Here is a 23,917-nt window from a genome sequence, read left to right as displayed (position 1 = left end):
AAACAACTATGTGTGGGCTGCGGGATTGTGGGGAGGGGTATAAATGAAGGTAGGGATATTCACCATCATAACATTATGAAGAATCATATATCGCTGCAATTCTAAATCTTAAATTAATGTGTCTCCATGTTACCCGTTATTTTAGAGACAACATGTTTTCTTTAATTGATACGAGAATGAAATTTACTAGTTGGATGTCTCGCCTTGTTCCATATTTTAGTAAACGAGAATGTAAGGTGCTCGTATATATGAAAACTTCAACTCTATCCAAAAAAATCTTTTATGTGACTTATTCTGACATACCCTTTGAAGGCGATATTGAGACTGGGGTTTAGCCGACGAGACGAGAAGAACGAAACAAGCGTCCCCATTCTCTACACGATAACAGACTGTGCTATCCCGAACGCCAGCTCCGTAGCCAGAATTTTATTTCAGGGGGGTGGGGGCTCATCCCTTATCAGCACAGGCGTCTTCAGAAATATTTGTAGAGGGGGCAGGCCAATGATAAAACTTGATTAGTAGAAATAATAATTATTACCACGGTTATAATTGTCAAACCAACTTTGATTCCAAATTTATTGTTATCTTAATATATAAAAATGGATGTATGTGTTTTGTGTGTATGTATGTTTGTTCCAGCATAACTCTCGAACGCCTGGAGCAATTTCAACCAAACTTGGAACACGTATCACTTGCAATCTGGAAGGAAATACTGTGGTATGAGACACCCCTGGCACCCCTGGGGGTGGGGGTGGGGGTGGGAGGGGTGACATGTAAAAATAATCGAAAACGACCGATATTAGTGTGGAATTAATAGTTTTCGGGGTCGATAAGATGAACAGTGACATTCGTAATGCCGTTCCACTCCCAAGTTCACCTATCGGGATGGGAGGTGAGAGGGGGTGAAAATTAAAATGTCAAAAATGACCAAGATTAGTGTCGAATCCATAGTTTTTGGAGTCGCTAAGCTAATTGGTGACATTCACGATGACCAAACTTGGTATACATGTGACTTACAATGTGGAAAGAAATACTGTGGGGGTAAGACCCGTAGGGCTGGGGGTGGGAAGAGGGTGACATGTAAAAATAATCGAAAACAACCGATACTTGTGTGGAATCCATAGTTGTCTTGGTCGCTAAGATAAATAGGGACACTCCCAATGCCGTTCAACTCTAAGACACCCCTGGCACCCCTAGAGGTGTGGGTGGGAAGGGGTGACATGTAAAACGACCGATATTAGTGTGGAATCCATAGTTTTCGGGGTGGCTAAGATGAATAGTGACACTTCCAATGCCATTTAACTCTAAGACACCCATGCCACCCTTAGGGGTGGGGGTGGGAAGGGGGTAACATGTAAAAATAATCGAAAACGATCAATATTAGTGTGGAATCCATAGTTTTCGGGGTCGCTAAGAGGAATAGTGACACCCCCAATGCCGTTCAACTCGAAAACACCCCTGGCATCCCATGGACGTGGGGGTGGAAAGGGAGTGACATGTAAAACGACCGATATTGGTGTGGAATACATAGTTTTCGAGGTTGCTAAGATGAATAGTGACACTCCCAATGCCGTTCAACTCCAAAACACCCCTGGCACCCCTATGAGAGGGGGTGGGAAGAGGGTGACATGTAAAACGAACGATATTAGTGTGGAATCCATAGTTTTCGGGGTTGCTAAGATGAATAGTGGCACTCGCAATGCTGTTCAATTGATTTATTCTTGCTCCTGGATGTGGAACTGAAAATGTTGTTCATAAATTGTTGTTAAATTTATATTATAGCGAAATTGTAAAATATATTACTTCATAATTTGCATACGGCTATTATACTTTAAAATACCTGTAAATAAAATTAGTTACATTTTACGCTATAGTTAGAACGATTAAACACCCGGGCAACGCCGGGTAAGCAGCTAGTTATATAAATGGAGAGACGTTGCTACTCGATCCACCGTATGAGTGAATACCCAACACTGTTGTTAATTATTTTTTTAAAAAATGTACAGTTAGTGTACTGAAATTCATAGTTATTGTATTTTGTTATTAACTTTTACACATTCCGTAAAAACAAAAGGCTTTAAAAGTTAGGGCCAAATATTACTCATAAAGTTTATATTGTGTGACCTCTCACAAAGAAAAGTATACATTTTGAGAGCTGTGGACCCATTTATTCTTTGGATTAAATGTTAGAAAATAAAAATATAACTTGGTTCCTCTATTATGCACTAAACTTTTTTCGGTCTAATGTTTATTCCTGCTAAGGAAGTAAAATTAATTACCACTGTACACTATTTAAATGAGATAATTGTATGATTTCGGGGAGCGGGGCTTCAACCCCCTTAGCCCTCCCCCTGGCTACGTGCCTGCCGAACGCAAGGTCTATCTATCTATGTATATGGCTATTTTGTCATTATTCTACTGCCACAGAGTTTTTAATGTGTGCAAAGGACGGACGGTGGCCTCTGCCTCCATGGTCTGTCTCTCTCTCTTTCTCTCCATTTTCTTCCGTTCCTTTATTCTTTCTCTCTCTCCCTCTCTCTATCTTTTTTGCCTTTCTTTCAATTTTCTCTCTGTTCTTTTCCTTCCTTTCATATCTCTCCCTGTCTTATCTTCTTCCGCTCTCTCTTCTTTTACGTCTCTTTCTGTCTCTACCTCTCTCTCTTCTTCCTTATCACTTTCTCGTTATTTCTCTTTATCTCTCCTAATATCAGTCGGCATCTCTCTCTCTCTCTCTCTCTCTCTCTCTCTCTCATTCTACGTACTCTCTCTTTCTCTAGGGGTGAAAAGGGTGACCTTTTCAGAAGACTCAAATGTCAATCTCTCTTCCAGGTAGTAGTACAAGCAGGGCTGTGTTTTTTACAGGCTGACGAGGCTCTGACGCCTGGACGTACAGTCAGAATAATCCTCTGTAGGGCCTGTAGTATGTCAGTCATATGTGTTTGTGATTGCCTCTTCATCTCATCTTATCTCAATTCATCCTCATCGTCGTGATTAGCCAAAAGTGGCAGAAAAGCGACGTAAATTAAATCAACAGAAACCTTCCTCTACTATAAACAATATACGTGTTAAAGTGATTACTGGTATTTGTTTTCGAAAAAACATAGAGGATATTTGGGTGAACAGACGCTCCTGCTAGGTTAGCGCGGCGATGAGATAAAATAGATGAAGAAACAAACAGAATCACCAATTCTTCATTTACACCGAAATCGAAACACTTTTGGCTCCGTAACGTGCTTTGACCTTTTCTCTGCGGAAGTTGATCCTAAAACAGTGTTGCCACAATCTGAAGGCACGATTTCGCTTCTCAATGGACAAAATTTCCCTTTTTGGAGCATTTCGTCCCATCATAAATAATAATTATAATAATAACAATAACTATAATAAATACATAATAATAATAATCTGTAAACATTTACAGATCAAATCAGTGAAATGTTGGCGTTTCATGCCAAATGGAGCATAAAAACTTGCATTTCAAAGTACATATATTTACATATTTTGCTCCGAAAGTACAGATATGTACATATTTTCTAACTTTTTCATATTAAATACACATTTTAAATCATGAAATGAATAGCTCAGAAGAGGGAGTCTTGAAATTGTTCAATTTGCAGAAAAACATGTCTTCCTTTTTGGAGGGAAATCCAGGGTTTACTAATACCAGAGAATACGAAACAAGAACCTAATTCTAGTGTTAGCAATGCTGTCTTTAAATTTCCTGAAATTTTGGTATTTCCCATCGTTCCCTTTGGGTTAAAATTCGGTTCGAATATCCCTGCAAGAAAGGAAATTATTCCCCTTCATGTGGAAACACTGTTCTAAAACGCTGGAAAACACTTCCTCTTCAATGAACTTTCAGCGTGTACTTTTGAGAGAATTAAAATCGTTAGCGCCCCGTTCACAATTAATATTATCACCCTCCTCCCCTCTCTTGGACTTCCTCGCCCACGTCACAAACACCTTCCCGATTTCGCATTAATCTCCACCAAGCCGAAATCCCGTTCAGGGCACATTGTTAATTCACGCTGCTAAATAATTGCGTGTGTTTTCCGTTGCAGGTGCTGATATGCGACAATCTTGCACTACCCTTTCGGGACGAGAGCTTCGACGCAGTTCTGTCCATCGCCGTAGTTCATCATTTCGCCACCACGGAGCGCCGCGTCCACGCGCTGCGAGAGCTGGCACGAGTGCTTCGTATTGGCGGCCGTTTGATAATTACCGTTTGGGCCATGGAGCAGCGACACAGGAAGGTAAGCTCATCTGTGCTCATATCTTGCATCATTTAATGGAGTACACAGGGTGTTTTAAAAATACTTTTACAAACTTTGAGGTCTGGTTCCTCAAACCGAAACAAGAAAATAAGTTCATATAAACATATATCCGAAAATCCTTAGTTTCTCAGTAATTAATGAAAGTTCACGTTCAACGCATTTCAAGGTACAATCCACCATTTGCCTTTGCAAATAAGAAGAAGCATGTGGTTTATGCATGATGGGGCTCCAGCATATATCAGTCGCATTGTTCGAGATGTACTGGCTGATATATCTACCATGACAAATGGATATGTAGGGGAGGAGCAGTTCCATGGCCTGCATGTTCCCCCGACCTCAATCCTTTGGATTTCTATCTATGGGGCCACCTAAAACTATTGGTTTATGCAGTTAGCATTCCTAATGCAGAAACACTTCATCAACGTGTCATGGAAGCCTGCGAAACAGTTCGACACCGTGTGGGAGTATGTGAAAGGGTGCGCCGGTCCATGATCCGACGCGTGCATGCGTGTGTGGAAGCAAGAGGAGGACATTTGGAACATGTATTATGAGTTTCTGAGTTGATGACAGTTTCAACATTTGCTAATAAGCTGACAATGTCTAACAGATATGTCATTATGTTCTTTCATTAATAACTGAGAGACTAAGGATTTTGGGACATATGTTTACATGAACTTTTTTTTCTTTTTTTGGTTTCAGGAGCCAGCCCTCAAAGTTTGTAAAAGTGTTTCTAAACACCTTGTATGTATATATATATATATATATATATATATATATATATATATATATATATATATATAAGTTGTGTTAGCATGTGTGGATTTCTCAAGGTATAATTTATGGAAAAGGGCGGGAAACCTATTAAATAAAAATGATGTCATGCTTCAACGGCCAAAAAGTTAAACATAGGGTTCCCAATCAAGGATTAGTACGAGGTAAAAACCAAGCATGTATTTAGAGGGGGAGGGGGTCCGGACCCATCGAAAAATTTACTAAGTAGTAAAATTAAATAATGAAGAATACTCTTTTTTAGAATTTGTTGTATAATCGATGAATATTTATTTCCGTCGATATTATTGGAAGCCAATGATTATATTGGGATTATGGTTTTTCTAATTGGTGTTTTAAGTCCACTTTTAAGCATATTAAGGCTAATTGGGACTGGACCTACTGTTTAAAGTGGGATCCAAACCACTCCACCAGGTATCAAACCCGGGACCTCTTGTTTATAAGGCGACGACGCATACGGTTTTGAAGTGCAGTATCATGTATCATTTATGCATATTACAACTTATAATAATATCGTATCGTATCGATTTAGTTTATTTTACTTCGCGTTTTGTGCCTCTTGGCTAATTTGCGAAGATGGGGATGAGTGATGAAATGATGAAATTGATGAATGGACATTCACAAACAACCAAGCCCGACCGGGATTCGAACCCGGGACCCTTGGCGTCGCAGCGCGATGTGCTAACCACTCGGCCACAGGGTCGGGCCTTATAATAATATGTATAAAATATTAAGAACTATACTTTTCGTCTACTGGATGTAACATTTTATCATTGAATATTCAATTATAGATTTTACATTAATTTCCTAGCAGTTGTTTTTATACAAATTTTGTCGAGCCTATGCTATAAAATTAATACGGTCTGTCTTATACTGTCTTTTTACCTATTCATTTAATAATAATTAATTTACATATTTAATTAATGTTATAATTTTAATTTGATATAATATAATTATTTATATAATTTTGGACCCACCCTGAATAACAGTTTTCTTTGTTACTTTTTGAAAATAACAATTTCAGTCAATTCCCTCACTAAATAACTAACTTTGTTGCAGTCGCTAATTTTGAAAATAAACTCTCAGTTACCATTACCTTTTACCTTTATTTTGGATGCCCTACTTTATTTTGAGATATAAGTTGTATAATGTTTCATTCATTCACTGTAAAGGCGGTTATTTTTTCCACAATGTGACCAGCTAAAGTGAAAATAAAGTGTCATTAGAATATAAATATGTATAAATATATCATTAAAATATAAGTATGATAATGAACTTTCGTGCATTTTCTATCTTCTAATATCAGCATCCTCACATGGTGATAGAGAAAATTTTCAGGTCAAAAAGAGAGATTTTCTTCTGTTCTCGCTAGGGAATATATAAGTCCGAGCTAGCAACGCCACTAGATTAAAAGTTTCAAAACAGAGACCACGGCATGCTGATTCTGTAAGAACAAAAAGTTAAGACAGTAATTGGTTTCACGGGCGATCATCCAAGAAATATACTCGAAATGAAGGTAGCGAGGAAAACACGGAGGCAAATTAGCAGAATATGAGCCCTGTCTTCGCTCGCAGCGGAACTGCAAAACAGTCTTAGGGTCTGACAGGACTGATCATGTCACATTAATATTTCGTGTCCCCGAAGCTACGCTGAGGCTGAAAATAGGCAACCCGCAGCGGCTGTTGCTGAAAAACCCCGTTGCTGGACTGTGGTTACGAAGTGCGCCGCTTCCCTATGATTTATGATCTATGCGTGGTTGCACTTGAATATCGTGCTTCTTGTTGGTTGGCACAGCAGGAGGAGGAGGGGGAGAGATTTTGCAATCGTAAAAATGACTTCTTTTTGGCGGGAAATAGTTTCAGCAACTTCTCGTACAGCCGGGGTCAAGTGTAATTATACGTAAATTGTCCATTGTACTGTACGGTACAATGTTACCAACATTAAAAATCAGACACCTATACTATGTCCCGGCAATTTCTGGACCAAGCAAAACAAAAGAGTCATCTGCTTAACTAATGACTCGAGGGGCCTCGACGAATGAACACGTGAGAGTGAAAAGCGATTGCATGGAGGCTGCAACGCGACTGCAGCTACCAGCAATTTGCACCGCTTTGCTTTCCCACTCGCTGTCTCCTCTTCTCTACCGTTATGCGTGGCTGACGTTGCTCCACAGACTGTAGATTCTCCCATCCTTGTATAGCGCTATGTACGAGGGTCATTCGGAAAGTAAAGAACGTTTCATCCGTATATTCTGCATTTAAAGTGTTCCTCTGTCTCTGTTTATTTGTAACACAATAACATATCAATTCTTGGATAACTTTTGAATGAAGAATTTAACTCATATTGCGGAATAAAAAATGGCTTAGCATATATTACGAACTTGAAAATAAAGACATAACCATGCTGGTGCGTATTTATGGAACTTGGAAGGAACTATGCAAGCACATGTGTTTTAGAGGCAGTGATAGCACGTGACAAGCCAGGGGTACTAACGCCCTCCGGTCAACCAGTTCGGCCACCCAGTAAACAAGCTATTTTAGCCCAAATATGTATTTTTGTATGATATTTAGGGTATAGTAAGTGGAACCGCCGGACAGAAATTATACCAGCCGCCTTCTGCAATACTACTAGTACTTTTCTGGCACCGTCACTATTTAGAGATCTAATCCATGCCTTATCCTGGGTTAAATCTCTGGCATTACACTACACAACACTACGGGCCTACAGTTGGAAAATTAAGTACCGGGATGTGAGGGGAGTAGTTTGCAGTGTCTTACATTAATCTCCGATTTAGTTTGTTAGGACAGGGATTACAACCGCATATTGCACTAACGTATTTGCCTTTACAGTTCGAGTCTCAAGATGTCCTGGTTCCGTGGCACAAACCGCAGCACTTCAGCAGCGATGACAAGACGCCGTCGGTGGAGAGGGACCTCACATCCACCACCACGTCAGAGGAGGATGGCCACCCTTACAACGCCTACACGCAGACATCCGACAGCGACTCCTGTCGATCTCCACGGTAACCTTTTACTACCCTACCAACTTTATTTTACTTTAGAAACCAATCGAGATTACTTACTGTTAAGACATATTTAATAGATACTTTCAATGGTGTAGTTAATCTGGAGAAGGGGGTATTGTACTTTAGTGGCCCCGAATTTCCTCGAACTAATAGAACTGTTGAGTTTGAGTTGTTTTTTAAGTACATTTTATGCACAGATTGACTAATCCGGACTGGATTGACTAATCAATAGGGTTAAAGTGAGATCCAAAGCACTATGTGCCTCCACCGGGTATCGAACATTGTGCCCCTTGATTACAAGGCGATGACAATACCACTACGCTATCGATGAGGCCCAGAACTAAAGATTCCTCTTGCCCTATCTCTTCTACCTCATTTCCTATGACTGCAGCAGTTTGTCTGTGATTCCGCAACCTTTCTCATCTTCTATCATCCTCATTGTTTACCATTTCTTCTTTGCAAAGCCCATACATTTTCCTTCACGATACATCATATTATAGTTTCTTCCATTTTCTAGTTTCTGATGTTCTTCACATTTATGTTTGAAAAATTTTTATTTTGCCTTACCAGTTTCTATTCTTCGTTGGCTATTTTGTTTCCTGTAGTTGTGTCGTCCTTCTTCAGTATTTATATTCTTCCATTTTCTTCTTTCCATCTGCAACATATTCCATGGCTTCTTAGTAGTCTTCTGTTCTCTTTTCGTAGTTCCACTTCTTTCCGCTATGAGGCACTTAAACTTGAGCAACCAGTCAATCATTTTTCTTTCCTTACAATCTCACCACTATAAACCTGACACTCACATAAAGCAACGATGTCACTTTATGGGGTTCAAGTAGTATGACAGCACACAGCATCGTGATTTCCTTTGCGTTATCCTCCAGAATAAAATATTTTGAATTCTACACTTACCAATTCACAATTTTGTTCCTACATCTGTTCTTATATTACCTCATTTCCGTTTCAAGTTTTCCAAGTACCCCGTCTGCAAGAGTGCTTGAGATTCCATGTTCCCAATCTTCAGCCTTCCGGACAGTTCTTATCACATTATTACATGATTGATTCGAGAGTATTTATATTCTTTTTATACAGCATATACATATTGCTATAAATTGCATGCAGCAATTTCTTCCAAGTTTATTTATTGTGCTCATTTCACTCATACGTTTGTGTGGGGGAGGCAGCAAAACTCAGTTCACTTCTATATTAGTTGCTTACTTGTTGTACAAAAGTAGCCAATTCATGACATGTAGGGAAGGACGACTGCAAAATAAGTTGCATTAGTTTCTGAACTTAATTTCACTAGACAAGAACCTGCAGGTGCAGAAATGAAAGTTTCCCACGCTCCTGTTCCTAACTTTGATTGTTTCTCGTTGCAGGACCGGCCAGAGGAAGCGCGGCAGGAGCCGGCACAAAGGGCGCTCCATCGACCCCTCCCGCCCCAGTAGTTCCCAGAGTAGCTCCGACCTCTCCAGCCCCAACGAAACGTGCTACAGCTTCGTTAGGCGGGCCCTGCAGGTAATCACACTTCGATGCTCACAAAAAAACTAACTACGCATTCACAATCATAGGGGCTGCATCACTCAACATGTACAGTCACCTGCAATAAAAATGGGACACTTAGATCCTGAAATACTCGCTTCCCTGTAGGGCGTTATGTGTTTTGCCTAACTCCAAGGCGGTGCATTTCGATGGTAGAAATTGCCTTTGAAAATTCGCCGGAGGTGGTAGCAGTCGCCTTTGAAAATTTGTTATTAAAATACACTTATCGCCGTAGTTAGGCAACACACCTAAGGCCCTTCAAGGGGCCTTTTAAAAAGGTAAAATATACACATTCATGATGACGATAATCATACCTTGAATCACTTCGGCAAACACCCTATACACACAATGCTTATCTGCATGTTTTCAACCCAGGATCTGACCTATTGGCACTAAACATGGTGCAATGAATTGTGGGGGTAGTTGTTCGCTTGCGCAATATGAGAAAGGGGGGTTGCGTAGACAGATCAGTCTGTTATTGATCACACTATCTCCACTAGTAACCAGATAGAGAAAGTGTGCAACGCTACTTCTAAAAAATTATGGAATTGAAGAGGGAGCCAAGGTAAGAGGGAATAGAAATTCCGCTCCAAGTGTGATATGAAAGTGATAAACGTATTGATGTTATGCCAAAACTTTGTGAAAAGGATGAGAAAATCATGGAAGTGTAAGTTATAGAAAATTATATTTTAAAAATGGAATGATGTAAGACTTCATTTCTATTGTTATTGTAATGGTGAAACTTGAATTCACTTCTGTTCGATGGGTCTAAATATTTAACAGATGTGTGGTGTCTTAATGTGGAAGAATAGATTTCTACGTATACAGTTTCGTTCAATATGAACACTGCCGAGATACCCCTATGTGCCTTCATGACAGATTTCAATTTCTCTGCCACTTTAGTGTTTGGGGTTCCAGGGTTATATTACGAATAGCGCCTTAGAGCCTTTGATGATAAACAGTTGTTTTAAGTTCATCCATCGTCATGAGTTCAGTTCTTGAATAAGGAATGTTAACAAGTTTTATGAAGAATGAATATATGAAATAAATGTTTTATTAGAAAACACAGTGTAGTTCATGCAGTGAGGGAGGGAGGCCAAGTGACGAAAATACTGTTTGGTTTGGTTGTCTGCGCTCATTCAAGTACACAGCATTAAGGTGTGAAGGACAGCTTATGCCCTTTATCAATTCCAGAATCTAAAACCCATTGTTTATTAGTTGAGTTATTTTGTCAAAAATAAAAGTACATGTATATATATATATATATATATATATATATATATATATATATATATATATATATACACTGCCTACTAGCAGTAGTTCAACCAAATTTTGATGGGAATGGGTGAATGAGATGAAGAAATGAACTGAAGATTTTATGACTTCTCTGGAACTTAGATCTAGGAAATCATTTTTATAGCATTCAACATTAACCACTTAGCCACAGATGAAGTTAATTTTCAAAGTATATTCAAGATTACTTTATATATTATAGTCAATTTCACTGTGGAAGTCGATTCTAAGAATATATTGTAGTCTAGTATTGGGGTCATTTTCACGTCCACTGTATAGATCAAACGAACTATGTGTGTGAATTCCATGAGAAAAATGTTTTAACTGCTACTAGTGTATCGCTTCCAACATGGTGGATGCAATCGAAACTGCCTTAGTGAAAGAGAGCCTTGATCAGTCGACTCAAATTTTGACCCAAAAGGTTCTGGTTTCGAGTCCCGATTTGCACGATCTTAATTGGACATTTTCAATAATACATTCATTGTATAATAATCAATGTTACTTATATGTTTTCCGTTAATTATGCGCTTCTCTGTTTTACAGAAGTTGGCTGGTGGTAAGCGGTCGGGTTCAGGACACAGACCGTGGTTCCTGCAGACTCTGGACTCGTCTAAGCCCTGGGGATCGTGCACAAAAGAGCCTCCTCACACCCCCGAACTAGACAAGCAGGACAGCCTGGGCAACATCGAGGACCTACCTATTGAACTACGCCGCCTGGAGGAAGACGAGCCGACCATAGTCACAACGCAGCGTCGCCAAACGTTCGCTTGCCAAGCGCCTGTCCACGAAACGGTCACACTCAATCAGAAATCGAAGAGCCTGAGCGACATTTTGGGCGTCTTATCGACTGGCTTGCTCCGTCCACGGAAACCTAACGGGGAAGTGACCAACCTGGTGAGGTCCCGTTCCAGCTTCTCCAGCCTGGCACCACTCGGGGAGTGCGAGGCTGGAACCTCGTCTGTGTCGACTGCTGTCACCAGCATAACCATCACGACAACTTCGACAACGACTACCATCGTCATGAGCTCGACGACATCGTCGACCACAACTTCGACAGGTCGTCCCGGGAGGCCTGTCCTCGTCAAGCAGAAGAAGTCTATCCACGAGTCGGACGGCGAGGAGGAGAGCGCCGAGAACAGAGACACCCTCGCGGAAATGAGGAACATTGTTAAGTCGCTCCCAGAGTTCAAAGTGCGGGACTCCCCCGTTCGCTCGTCCAGGAAAAACATCTTCAAGCAGAGTTCCCTGAACGAGGAGCTCATGTCCACCGAAAGGCTTCGGGAGAAGGAACGCGTACGCCAGAACATTCAGAAGCAGGCATCTCTCAACGAGGAACTCATCTGCAACAAGCCAAGGTCGGACAAACTGGACAGCATCAGGGAATCCCTGTTCTCGGCCAACAACAAGAGGTTCCAGATGCTCAAGAACGGGCTGACCAAGTTGAAAAGCACAAGCATCACGAAGAGCGAGGTGAAAAAGGACACGAAGGGACAGTACTCCTTCAGGAACGGGTTCGTCAGGATGCTACAAAGCTGGAAGAGCGACGTCGGGGTCCTAAGTACTAGTGTCGACAGTGCGGGAAAAGTTCCCTCCTCCGAAGCTGACAGTGAGGAGCAGTCGGACTCCTCGAGTGCCTTCAATGAACAGGGCGGTAAGGGTAAGAAGTCCCTTCAGCCGTTGTTCAATCGAAAGGAAAGGAATCCTGCAGCACTCCGGGCGTGGGCTAGCCAAGGGGACAGTGGGGATTCGCTGGAATCGAGTTCTCCGAAGAGGAAGAACGCCGACGAGAGCGAGGAACCACGAGAGAAAGAGAGGAGACCGTCGAAAGAAGACGGCTCTGACTCTTCAAAGGATAGCAGCCTTCAGAGCGACACCAGCGTCGATTCCGAAGACAGCTTCGCTTCGGTCATCTTCATACCAAAGCCAGAGCCGAAGGGAGAACAGGAAGACGAACCCCCACCCAAGTCTCCTCTGAAGACGAACGGATCTCGAGCGGTCATCCCCGATCCGCCCCCAGCGGAGAGTGAAAAGCAGGTGACCGTGGAAAAGACGACTCCAGCAGAGGAAGAAACGAAACCGGTGGTCAACAACTCACCTCCCTTGGAGGATGAACCTGAAGACACGTTCGTGAAGATTCAGGAGTTGGTGAGGAAGCATTGCTCAGATCTTCAACTAGATGTTCTAGAGTCACCCAAAGAAGTCTCGCCGATCGTACCAATTGTTTTTCCTAGGCCAGAGTATCCCTTTGTGCGACGGGGATCTGCCAGACCAACTCAGCTACCTGCGCGAACAATCCCCAAATTGTTGAGTCTCGAACTGTTCAATCCGGAGACAGACGATCTGGATAGTGACTCCAGTGGAGTGTCTTCTCCAGACTCTGTGAGCAGTGTGATTAGTGTGATGAACGAGGGGCCAGAACAATCTTCCCAGTCCGATCTTCCAGCACCAGAAGCAAGTTCCTCTTCGAACCGACAGGACAACATAGAGAGTAAGCATTAAAAAATCACGATGTTTTTCAAATTTCGCTATGATTTTATGAATTTTACAATATGTATCTATCAGTATGTGAATCAAAAAGTAAGTTACACCCCTCTGTAAAAAACAAACAAAACACATTAGAAAGAAAAAAATATTGGACGAAAACGCATGAACATTTATCTTTTTTCGACGTAGTCACCAAGGTGTTCCACGCACTTTTCGTATCGTGTGACCAGTTTTTCGATTCGTTCTGTGTAAAAATTCCGTCCAATTTCTTTGAACCCCTTTGAGACTGCTTCCTGCACTTCCTCATCTGACGCGAAACGCTGACCCCCTAGGTCTTGTTTGAGAGGACCGAAAAGGTGGTAGTCACAGGGTGCCAAATCGGGGCTATAGGGAGGGTGAGACCACACTTCCCACTTGAATTTCCGTAGTATATCCTGTGTAACACCAGCTGTATGGGGGTAGCGTTGTCGTGAAGAAGAACAACCGCATCACTCAATCTTCCGGGCCTTTGATCTTTAATGGCTCTTCTCAGCTTCAATAAAGTCTCACAGTATGTTGCGGCATTGATTTGTTCCTCGGGGCACAAACTCACTGTAAACAATGCCTTCGGAATCGAAGAAGATCGTCAGCATGACCTTTCGAACCGTTGAACAGGTTTTGGCTTTTCTTGGTGGTAGTGAATCCTTGTGTCTCCATTCCATGGATTCCCTCTTTGTCTCGAGAGCGTATTGGTGCACCCAGGACTCATCTCCTGTGATGATTTTGCTCAGAAACTGCGGACCATCCGTGGAATAACGCCGAAGAAATGACAGCGCATCATCAAAACGTTGATGTTTGTGCTCGTCGGTTAACAAGCGCGGCACCCAGCGAGAGCACAGTTTACGATAACCCATCTGATCACGAATCAGCATAGACGCACTACCGTAGGATATGTTCAGTTCGCTTGCAATCTCTTTAATTTTCACGCGGCGGTTAGCAACAATGATTGCATTCACACGCTCCGCGTTGTCGATAGTGTTCACAGTTGCAGGCCGTCCGACACGCGGTTCGTCGTTCACGTTCGATCTTCCCTCTTCGAACATCTGGCACCATTTTGCGATCATGGGGCGTGACATCGCATTCTCACCATACACCTCGACAATTTGGCGATGGATTTCACTCCGATTATGCCTTTGTGCCCACAAAAATCTGACGACGGAGCACACCTCAATGTTGGACGCCACCTCAATACGACGCGCCATACTCACACTGTAACTAATCGCATACTAAACCACCTGAAGCACTGCTGCTTCTGGTGTGTGAAGAAAACATTCAAGACAGTGTTGCCACCAAGCGTGATTATTTTATCTCTCTTAGTACAGAAACACTTGTCGGGTGTAACTTACTTTTTTATTCACCCTAGTATATATGTGTGAATACACCCAGCGTATATGTATCTGTGTGTAGGTGTGTGTGTACGTGTGTTCACAACATTCTGTTTCACCATTCTTTTTTGTCAACTATGTCAAAATTACAAGCATCCTGAATATCTTATCTAACAATAATGTGATATATCATATGCAGATATTAGTGCAAGATTTTCAAAATTCCAGTTCATTGGATTTCATCAGAGAAAGGAGCACACACAAAAGTTATTCTGGTTACAAATAGGTTAATTATTTCAACCGAGTAAGTAATACTTCACAGAGGTAGATACTAAATATCATGCCACCATGTATCTAAACAGGAATATCCCGCAAAATCTCTAACACGAGTCATATATTAACACTTGGAAGCAAAACCTTATTTATGATGGGTTTCAGTGCTAAACTTACATTTGCAACTTTCTTACATATATCACTGGCGCATTATTTCATGCAAAGAAAGAAAAAACAGTAACGTGTTCGTCAAATGACAAATTAGTTACGGATTTCTTAAAAGCTACTTTCCCATTTGGATTGCAACCAAAATTTAATAGTTGTGCCATTGTTATGTCCTATAGTCAACATTTCAATGAAATTCTATTAAATATATACGAGACTTTTTCTGTTATTATAATGCCAGGAGAAGACACGAGAAGCAACCTTCTAGACTGGGATAGAAAGAGAACTTTTGTAGTTTAGCAGGACCTAAGGAAAGGCACCAAGAAGTAATCACATAAATTTTGAAGTTATCTTTGCAAGTGAAGACTACAGGGCGAAAAGGAGGCAAGTCAGTAAATTGTCGGAAATGAGTTAACAGCAGATTCATGTAGCTTCAATGATGTAGTTTATGTGGACTCAATGTCAGAACATAGGGAGGTTAGTCACTGAGAAATTAAATCTTGAAGATTTCGCCTACAGGGGAAGAAGGAGGTAAGTCAGTTGAATACAAGGGGAAAGGGAGGCAAGTAATTTTACGAAAGTAACTTCACCGTCTGATGATGCATCTGAAACACTACAATGCAGCATGGATTTCCACAATCGTGCGCGGGAAGAAAAAAAAACAGAAGCCTTGCACCTCGTCTGGAATCTAACGAATTTCTACACCCTGCTAGACCTTATGACGGACTTCTTCAAATATCAGACGAAAAGTTCAAAGATCTTCAGGAATTGAAAGTGTTCTGCAGAACAGAGGCTCAGGTTTACTACACAAACCTGCCACATGGACCTAAGGGACATAAACATTAAGGACAGCACTGCCTAAACCTGAACAAGTGAATTTGTGCACCACTTCATAATGATGTAAACTGTTACATTAAGAAAGTTTTTGTCATAACTTTTTGTACTCTTCTTGAATCAATTTCTTTCATATTTCATTTTCATACAAAGAAATATACGCTTGCTTCATAATACATGTAATGAAGAACATACATCAATAAGATTAACGATTATTTGGTTTCAAACTTTATATTTGCTATTCTGTACAATTATGGAAAACTGAACTGCCTCCTTTTCCCCATGTAGTCTTCAAGTGTAAAGAACAGCGTTCAACAAAATTTAGCTCTTCACTATAACTTCAAGTTTCTCGCAGATGGTCGAAGGTGAACAAACTGAGTTGGTGAAAGAATGAGTTTCATATTTTTTTCTTCATATTACATAAGACACGCACCCAAAAAAACTAAACAATCATGCCATATTATAACTATGAAATGGCTAAATAAGATAATTAGCGACGGTGACTGAAAACCGACTTAAAACAACAAAAATAATAAGATAATGGAACTATATTGATGTCGTCGTGGGTTCAAACCTGGATTTTCTTCATTACGACAGATACAATATTTTGCTAGGACATACATGGTTTTAGCAATTCTTTCTATTCCATTATCCAATTTTTTCCAGTGGAAAAACCTACTCTCCATAGCGTTTTCCAGTCTCGTGTAGTAGTGAGACCAGACTAACTACTTAAAGTATTACCGTAAAAGCGATGTGCTCTTAAGAGGCTGTCCAATGTATGAATGAAAAGGTGAAATGAAACATTTAAAATGAATAAATGAATGAAAAAAAATTCTATATACATCGTAATGATGACTATAGAGTTATTTCTTTATTCCGCGAGCCAATAGTTATTAAGAGTTTTGATGTGTTAGTAATGAACATTCTTGTGCGTCTACAAATAATTAGAAACCCAATTTAGTACAATGTATTAATGTTTCTCTTGGTATCTTTGTGTTTAGGTAGCCAAGCTGAGCCTACAGCTGCCCCCGAGGCTAGTGCTACACAATCAACTCAATCAGAAGGAGAATTGGCAGATGCCAATGGTGGTAAATCCGAGGGTCCACAAGAAGAAAGTTCTCCTGAAACCCCAACTAACAATCAGCAGTGTCTTCCAATTAAACAGGAGCCAAGCGAAGCATCAGCAATGGCGACGAGCCCAAGCCCAACTGACAACAAGGACCAAGTTGCAGAAAATTCGACATCTTCATCGAGTTTGCAGCTTGAGGACAAAGACAACTTATTTCTGCTAGACGAAGGACTGGACGATTCCAGTAGCTCCGCTCAATCGAAGAGCCCGTCGTCGACTCTGCTGGAAGCTGCAGCTAGCGTGGCGAGTTCTCTAGAAGGGGCAGTGGACGCGGTTATACAATCTAGTCCAAGAGCGAGGAGGAAGCTTCTAGAGAATCCACTCACCGCGTTGGGATACTGGAGCCTCCAGTCTGATTCCAAGTACGCAGCGAACAGTGAAGGTCTAATTCGTGGTACCAAACAAGTGCTCACGCAGGCGTGCTGTGGAGTGAACTTGGAAGAGATCGACGCGGACGACTACAGGAAGAGCAGCAGTAGCAGTAGCAGCGAGGATTGTAGGCAGCATTTGACGGAATTTGCAGAGAAGCTGAGCGAAGCCTTGTTGGAGGAGATAGACCGTTACTCTGAAAGCTGCGGGGCTTCAAACAGCATTCGAAATATGAACCTAAAGTCGTTGCCGCAATCGACAGTTCGGAAGTACTCTTGCGAGTTCGCACACGACGTCCACGACCTGAAGCAATCCGCGTCGGAACACAGTTGCAGAGCGTTCGACGCCAGCTTCTCGAACGACACTGGCAAGAGTTACAGCTACCCGACTTCCTTACATTCCGCCGAAGCTTCACTATTGTCTGCCCCCTTCCGGGAACTGGGTAGGGAAATTGCCGAGCAGTCAAGAGTTACGAGCACGGTACGAAAGAGGTCTCCTATTTCCGATCGTTACCACAGTGAAGGTGACTATAGCCCGGATCACATCGGCAAGAGTAGATCGCCTATTCGTGAATATCAAGAAGGAATTATACCTCATCGCAGTCCTACATTCGAGAGGAAGAAGAAATTGTCAGAAACACACTCTCCGATAGGTGCTGGACTTTCTAGGACATCACTCAAAGAGTGTGATGCAGTCAAACGTGATTCAAGCAGAACAATCGCACAAGACAGTGGCAGTTCATCACGATTTGCATCTTTAGGTAATGAATACACGTCTTTCAATTTGCCCAGATCCCCTGTTAGTGAAAGAAATGTACAAAGCAGTACTTCAACAGGAATTAGTAGTATTTGTGGTAGAGACAGGTTAACTGAAACGGGTCTTTTTCAGTCGTACACTTCTAGTTTACCATTACAACATGACAGCTCTCGTTTAGGTCACAAGCAATCACCTGACACAAAAGATAATGGTGCATTATATGCTTGGAAGTCTAAATCGCCAGTAAAAGACTTTAGTTTTTTAGATTCTAGTCAATTAATTTCACCATCGAGGTCACCTGGAAGGGAGACCAAAATTTCACAAATTGGTACACCAACTAGAGATACTGTTTCCGCGCAGGAGGATAAACTTCTATTATCAAGGGAATCTGCATTCAGGGACAATGCTAAGCCTAGATCGCCAGTTGCGGAATCTATTAGGAAATCTCCTTTGCAGCAGCGGCGTCTAATGGATTACAGCAGGTCACCCGGGGAAGAAATAACTTTTGAAAAATGCATGAAATCGCCTATAAAAGAAGCAAGTTATCGATCAAGAAGTATGTCCAAATCTCCGACAGGTGATACCTGCGTTGATTCAAAGTCGCCAGATAGAGTAGATGGAACTTATTTATTAAGTAGTAAATTCTTAGCTAAAAATAATATTCCTATGGAATTCGGTAGCACTAGTTCGGTAGCCAACACCGGAAATTTTCTAGAAACTAGAAAATCCGGATTTTCAGCGGAAGAAGAAGCTGTAGGAATAATCCGGCGCACTCCGTCTCCTATGTCAGACAAAACCTTTAGTGACTTAAAGATTCGGTCTCCTGTGAGCGAGGAGAAACACGTCAAAACTTCACCAACCAAATCGCCCTCGAAGGAAGACAAGATGAAGCTCTACTCTTCAATTCAAGCAGCAAAGACCTTCATGGAATCAATGGAAAAGAAGTCGCCGATCCGTGAAACAACGTATCTAGACAGCAGCAAATCAAGCTCTCCCGTGAAAGACCGCACGTTGATAGATTTTCCAAAATCAAGGCCGTTGAGAAAAGGTAGTTTTTGGGATCTTGCTACGTCTTGGTCAGCCAAAGACGAGGAATGCTTTACGGAACCCAACGCTTCGAGGAAGGCGACCAAAGAGGGTTTCTTCAAGGGGTACAAGAACTATAGAAGTAGGTTTGGACGAATGTTAGCGTATGGTGATCGTACACCATTGGACCCTCTGAGAACAATGTCCCCTGTAAGGGAGGATGACATAGATCCAGTTCAAGATAGAAATTACGAAAGGGTTACTATGAGATTGGCTCAAAGTGGACGTTTGCTTCGCGAACAATCGAAAATGAAAACTCAACAGTACCAAAGTGATATGGGTAAAGAAGACAATAAATGTGAAATCAGTAAAGAAACCTTGGACACTTTGCAACCTGACTCGAAGGAAAAATCTACAAAGGTAAGTGATAGTTCTGTAATGGAAGATCTTTCACAAACAGTGTACGATCCGATAAACTGTGCCGACTCTCCTGTATCCGTTGACTCCAAAGACAATACTGAGTCACACAAAAAAATTGTTTCCAAAATTAGTGACGATCAAGAAAAACCTTCAACCTCTAAAACGACTAAAGTTGCTTGTTCTGTAGATAGTAATGAATGTACTTTAAGGAAAAGCTGCGATCAAAGTTCTACGTTGGCTTCAGTATCAAGAGGAATTGTGATAAGTGATTCGTCATCAAAAGTAGCAGTAGCTGAAGTAAAGGTTCTACCTGAAGATAAACCAAAAGCTGAAGAGGAAGCAAATGAAACGTCTTCAGTTAATTCTTCAGACAATTGTCCAACTAATTTACATGCCTCTTGTAGTTCTGTACAACCAAAGTCGTCAGTTAGTAAGGGAGTCGAGGAGAGTGCAAGTAAGTACAATGAGGAAAAAGTTGGAAATTGTCAAACACCGTGCACTTCCATCGTGCAAAAAGAAGACAAATGCTCTGGAAAGAAATGCAACAATGGACCTACCTCCAAACACACAGTGCAAAACCGGAAGGAAGAAGTGAACGAAGAATCTATAGCAGGCAAAAGTGTGAAAGAAACCTGCACAGATAGCAAGAAGGCGTCGGTAGAGACAAAGAAGACCAATTCAAAGTTGGTTCAGGAAGCTGCAGCCTCAAACAGCCTGAACTCATCTGTAATAAAGGGATCTTCAGCAAGGAACGAGAGCAGCATTAGAATGGAAAACGCTGCGAAACACGAGAACAACACTGAAAGCAAATCAAGCGAGAAGCCTAAAACATGCCATCTACCCATGCCGAACAAGAAAGTAGCTATAAGAGCATCGTCTCTTGAGAGCGCTTTGCCTTCAAGACGCTCTGACATGGAGAGCATTCATGCCGCTGACCGTAAGATGCCCAGCGCGGAGCACATAGAGAAAGATTCCAAGAGCGTAAAGTCAACAAGCCAATTACAACTACCGGCAAAGAAAGTAGCCATCAGATCGTCATCATTAGAGAGCTCGATGCCATGCAACCACGGAGATCAAATGCTGAAGGACAAAAAAGAAGCGAACGGTGCACACGTAGAACAACTAGCGAAGGAAGCCATGTTGAACGCAACCAACAAAGAACGAAAATTCGGTAGCAAAGATTCAGGATCGAGAAGTGCCAGCTGCGAGAGCAAGACAATAGACGAGCAGCAACCCGCAGACATCGAGTCAGTGCAGAAGACGGCTAGCTGCGAGACATCCCTCAGCGGATCAACATCCCAGGATTCACTGCAATCTGATACCGGTGGCGCCCTGACGTTCCATCGTTACTATCACGTTTTTCGGGAAGGCGAACTCGACCAACTGATCGAACGGTACGTCGATAACCTTCATATAATATCTTCGTACTACGATCACGCTAACTGGTGCGTCATAGCTGAAAAAGTTCAAGTGTGGACAATCTGACTTGGTGTAAGTTGATTCATTGTTGTGTAACTGATAATATTCCGAATTTTTTGTCATTTTGTATTTAATACCTACTCTAATGCATAAGATGTTATTGGGAATAGTTTCTGCGCTGACGTTCTTTTCCCAACATTACAAGTTTATATAAATTGTTGAAATCTTGAAAAGTCTGTAAAGTATCGAGAAACAAGCAGACAAGACGGGACCTAGGTTCCTAATTTTTCAGGTTTATGTTTTCATATTTTCTTTTTAAAACTTCCCCAAGCCTCTTCTCTATTTTCTTCATGCAACAAGTAATTTTATACACAAAGAATTTTCTTTATAATAAGCATCATTAACGAAATTTTGCAGTTCGAATTGAAATTATGAAATAACATAAGGCAAGTAATTCTCACAATGACTGAAGATTTTTATTTTTCAAATAACAAAAAAAGAATTGAATAGAGCAAATTAATTTTCTAGTCTGGATTATACTTTTCAATTGCTGGAATATGTCGTTCAACTATATTCTTTTACGTTCCTGAGATTTTTCGCCCTCTTCCACAAAATACATCTTGCACAATTTATAAAAAAATATTGTAACACACATACTACAAGCACACTGGTTTAGTTCAAATCATAGTTATTCAACGCTCCAAATATTTTCAAAATGAATAAATTTCGATGCAGGTTAAATCCGAATCATTGGATTAAGTCGGGATTAAAACTCTTCCATGATGTATTTCGTGCGTTAGAGGTAATTCTTGTTTCATTTTTACAAAGTTTTTATTTCTTAAAGTAAAATAAGCTGATTATTTCAGACTACTATTTTGGTTGTATGATTGCTAAGAATTACATTCTACATATACACTACATAACCGAAAGTCATCGGACACGTAGTGCTGTTCATTCCAAATAAACCAGGCAGATAACTAATAAGATGTCGGACCTCCCTTCGCAATTATCACAGCATTTAATTTCGCGGCAGGCTTTCCACTAAGTTCTGGTATATTGCTGGTGGATTTTTTCCCATTCGTCCTGTAGCCTCGTGAATAGTTCACGGTTGGTTTTCGGTCGAGTCGGTCTGGCACGCAACCGACGCTTCAGTTCATCCCAAATTTGTACTATGATGTTCAAGTTGGGTCTTTCAGCGGGCAGCTAAGCACATCCACCTGATTGTCCTCAAATCACGATGCATTGGACCCTGCTTTATGGACTGATAGAGACAAGAGCCCATTCCAAAAAGTTGCCACAGCGTGGACAGCATGCTGTTGTCTAAAATGTCCTCATAAACACCACTGTCCATGTTGCCATTGACCAAACCTAATGGCCCGATACCAAACCAGGAAACACAGCCCCAGATTCACTTGGGTGTCCGGTGACTTTTGGATATATAGTGTATAATAATTATTGTGCAGTTTTTTCAATTGCTAACCTTCACTTTTCATTCAAGTTATTTTAACAAGCCAGTAAATAAACTTTCACAGATCTTCTTCTAAAGCCAGAGTTTGCCACATATGCAACTCCTTTCATCTACTGGATTTCGCATTCGCATACGAATAAGGCAATCCTATTTTGAAAATAAGCTTACAAGGTATGAATAAATGATTGGATAATTTACCAAAATTTGGAGAACGAAAAATGTTATTGCTCCACCTGTTTCAAACCATTATAACTTAGATATTGTCTGGAACTTTAACATGATTTTACAAGAAATTTAAAATTGGTTAAGAATGACAACGATCCTGATGTCTTGTAATAGGCAACATGTTATTGTTTTGGAACCCGTGCGTGTTCTTCTTCATTAAACATTTTTGAATTATATATTTCTATGTGCTCTTATGTTATTTTTCATTACTACAAATTGAAGGAAAGCTTAATTTGATTTGGTAATTCCGTTACCTATTATCAAGTAAATGTGAGGGAGTGTAGCATTTTGTGATGCTTCTAAACTGAATACGGGAGCAGTGCTACTACACCCTGCTTTAGAAACAGACTAGGTTTAATTTTGTGATGTATTGGTTTCAAATCAACTTCTTGAAAACTATACGATTGGAAATGGAGAATTCTTAGCTACGAATAAGTGAGTAAAACATTGACTCCTAATCCAGTGATAATGTAATCTAAGCTCCGAGAACTGTAAGAGATTAAAAACTCAATATGCTGACCAAGGCAGATTTTATTTTATTTTGAAACATAAACTAAACGTTACCTTTCAACTTTCTAGCAAGGTCTTCTTCAGACTCTGTACCAAATACAAATGGTGTTATAACTGTAAGAGATTTACAATAATCTTTTAAATGTAGTCTCAAAGAAACACCTGTACTCTCTCCCTCTTCTCTGAAGTGTCAAAATAAAATGAAATTTCAAAACAATGACAAAGTAATGTAATTTTTCTTACTATAACTATCTATAGTAAGAAACAGACACCGTTAGTATGGAAAGAATTCCAAACATTTAAGAATTCTATTTTTTTTTTTTTAAAGAAAATCTTCAGACAGGGTTTAAGGAAGCACTGTCAATGTGGACCAGTTTTCCTCTTTAACAAATACCATAACTAGATAAATATCTTATTAGTAACGGAATGAATTTAAAAAAGTTCGTTGTATAAAGAAAAACAACATATGCTTAGACAATTTGTGAAATTTTAACACTGTACTGATAGGACTTAATATTACACGTAAGCACATGACTATTTTTAATTTAGCTGTAA

The 23,917-nt window shown here is 40.7% G+C and overlaps 1 protein-coding gene across 1 annotated transcript in view; it reads left to right on the top strand.

Moving 5' to 3' along the window:
* Nucleotides 1-23,683, top strand: part of fid (class I SAM-dependent methyltransferase fire dancer) — a 102,466-nt gene extending 78,783 nt beyond the window's left edge. Inside the window, exons 4-8 of the mRNA XM_083143687.1 lie at nt 4,059-4,250; nt 7,910-8,082; nt 9,462-9,600; nt 11,464-13,408; nt 17,042-23,683. Of these exons, the coding sequence (XP_082999813.1) occupies nt 4,059-4,250; nt 7,910-8,082; nt 9,462-9,600; nt 11,464-13,408; nt 17,042-21,225 (6,633 nt within the window). The 3' untranslated portion in view covers nt 21,226-23,683. The remainder of the gene's footprint in view (nt 1-4,058; nt 4,251-7,909; nt 8,083-9,461; nt 9,601-11,463; nt 13,409-17,041) is intronic.
* The last annotated feature ends 234 nt before the right edge of the window (nt 23,684-23,917 follow it).

This window comes from Lepisma saccharinum, chromosome 1 (assembly GCF_977018435.1).
Source record: "Lepisma saccharinum chromosome 1, izLepSacc3.1, whole genome shotgun sequence".
NCBI classification, from domain to species: Eukaryota; Metazoa; Arthropoda; class Insecta; order Zygentoma; family Lepismatidae; genus Lepisma; species Lepisma saccharinum.
Note: the sequence above shows the minus strand (reverse complement) of the source record. Positions and strands in the feature narration are given on the sequence as shown.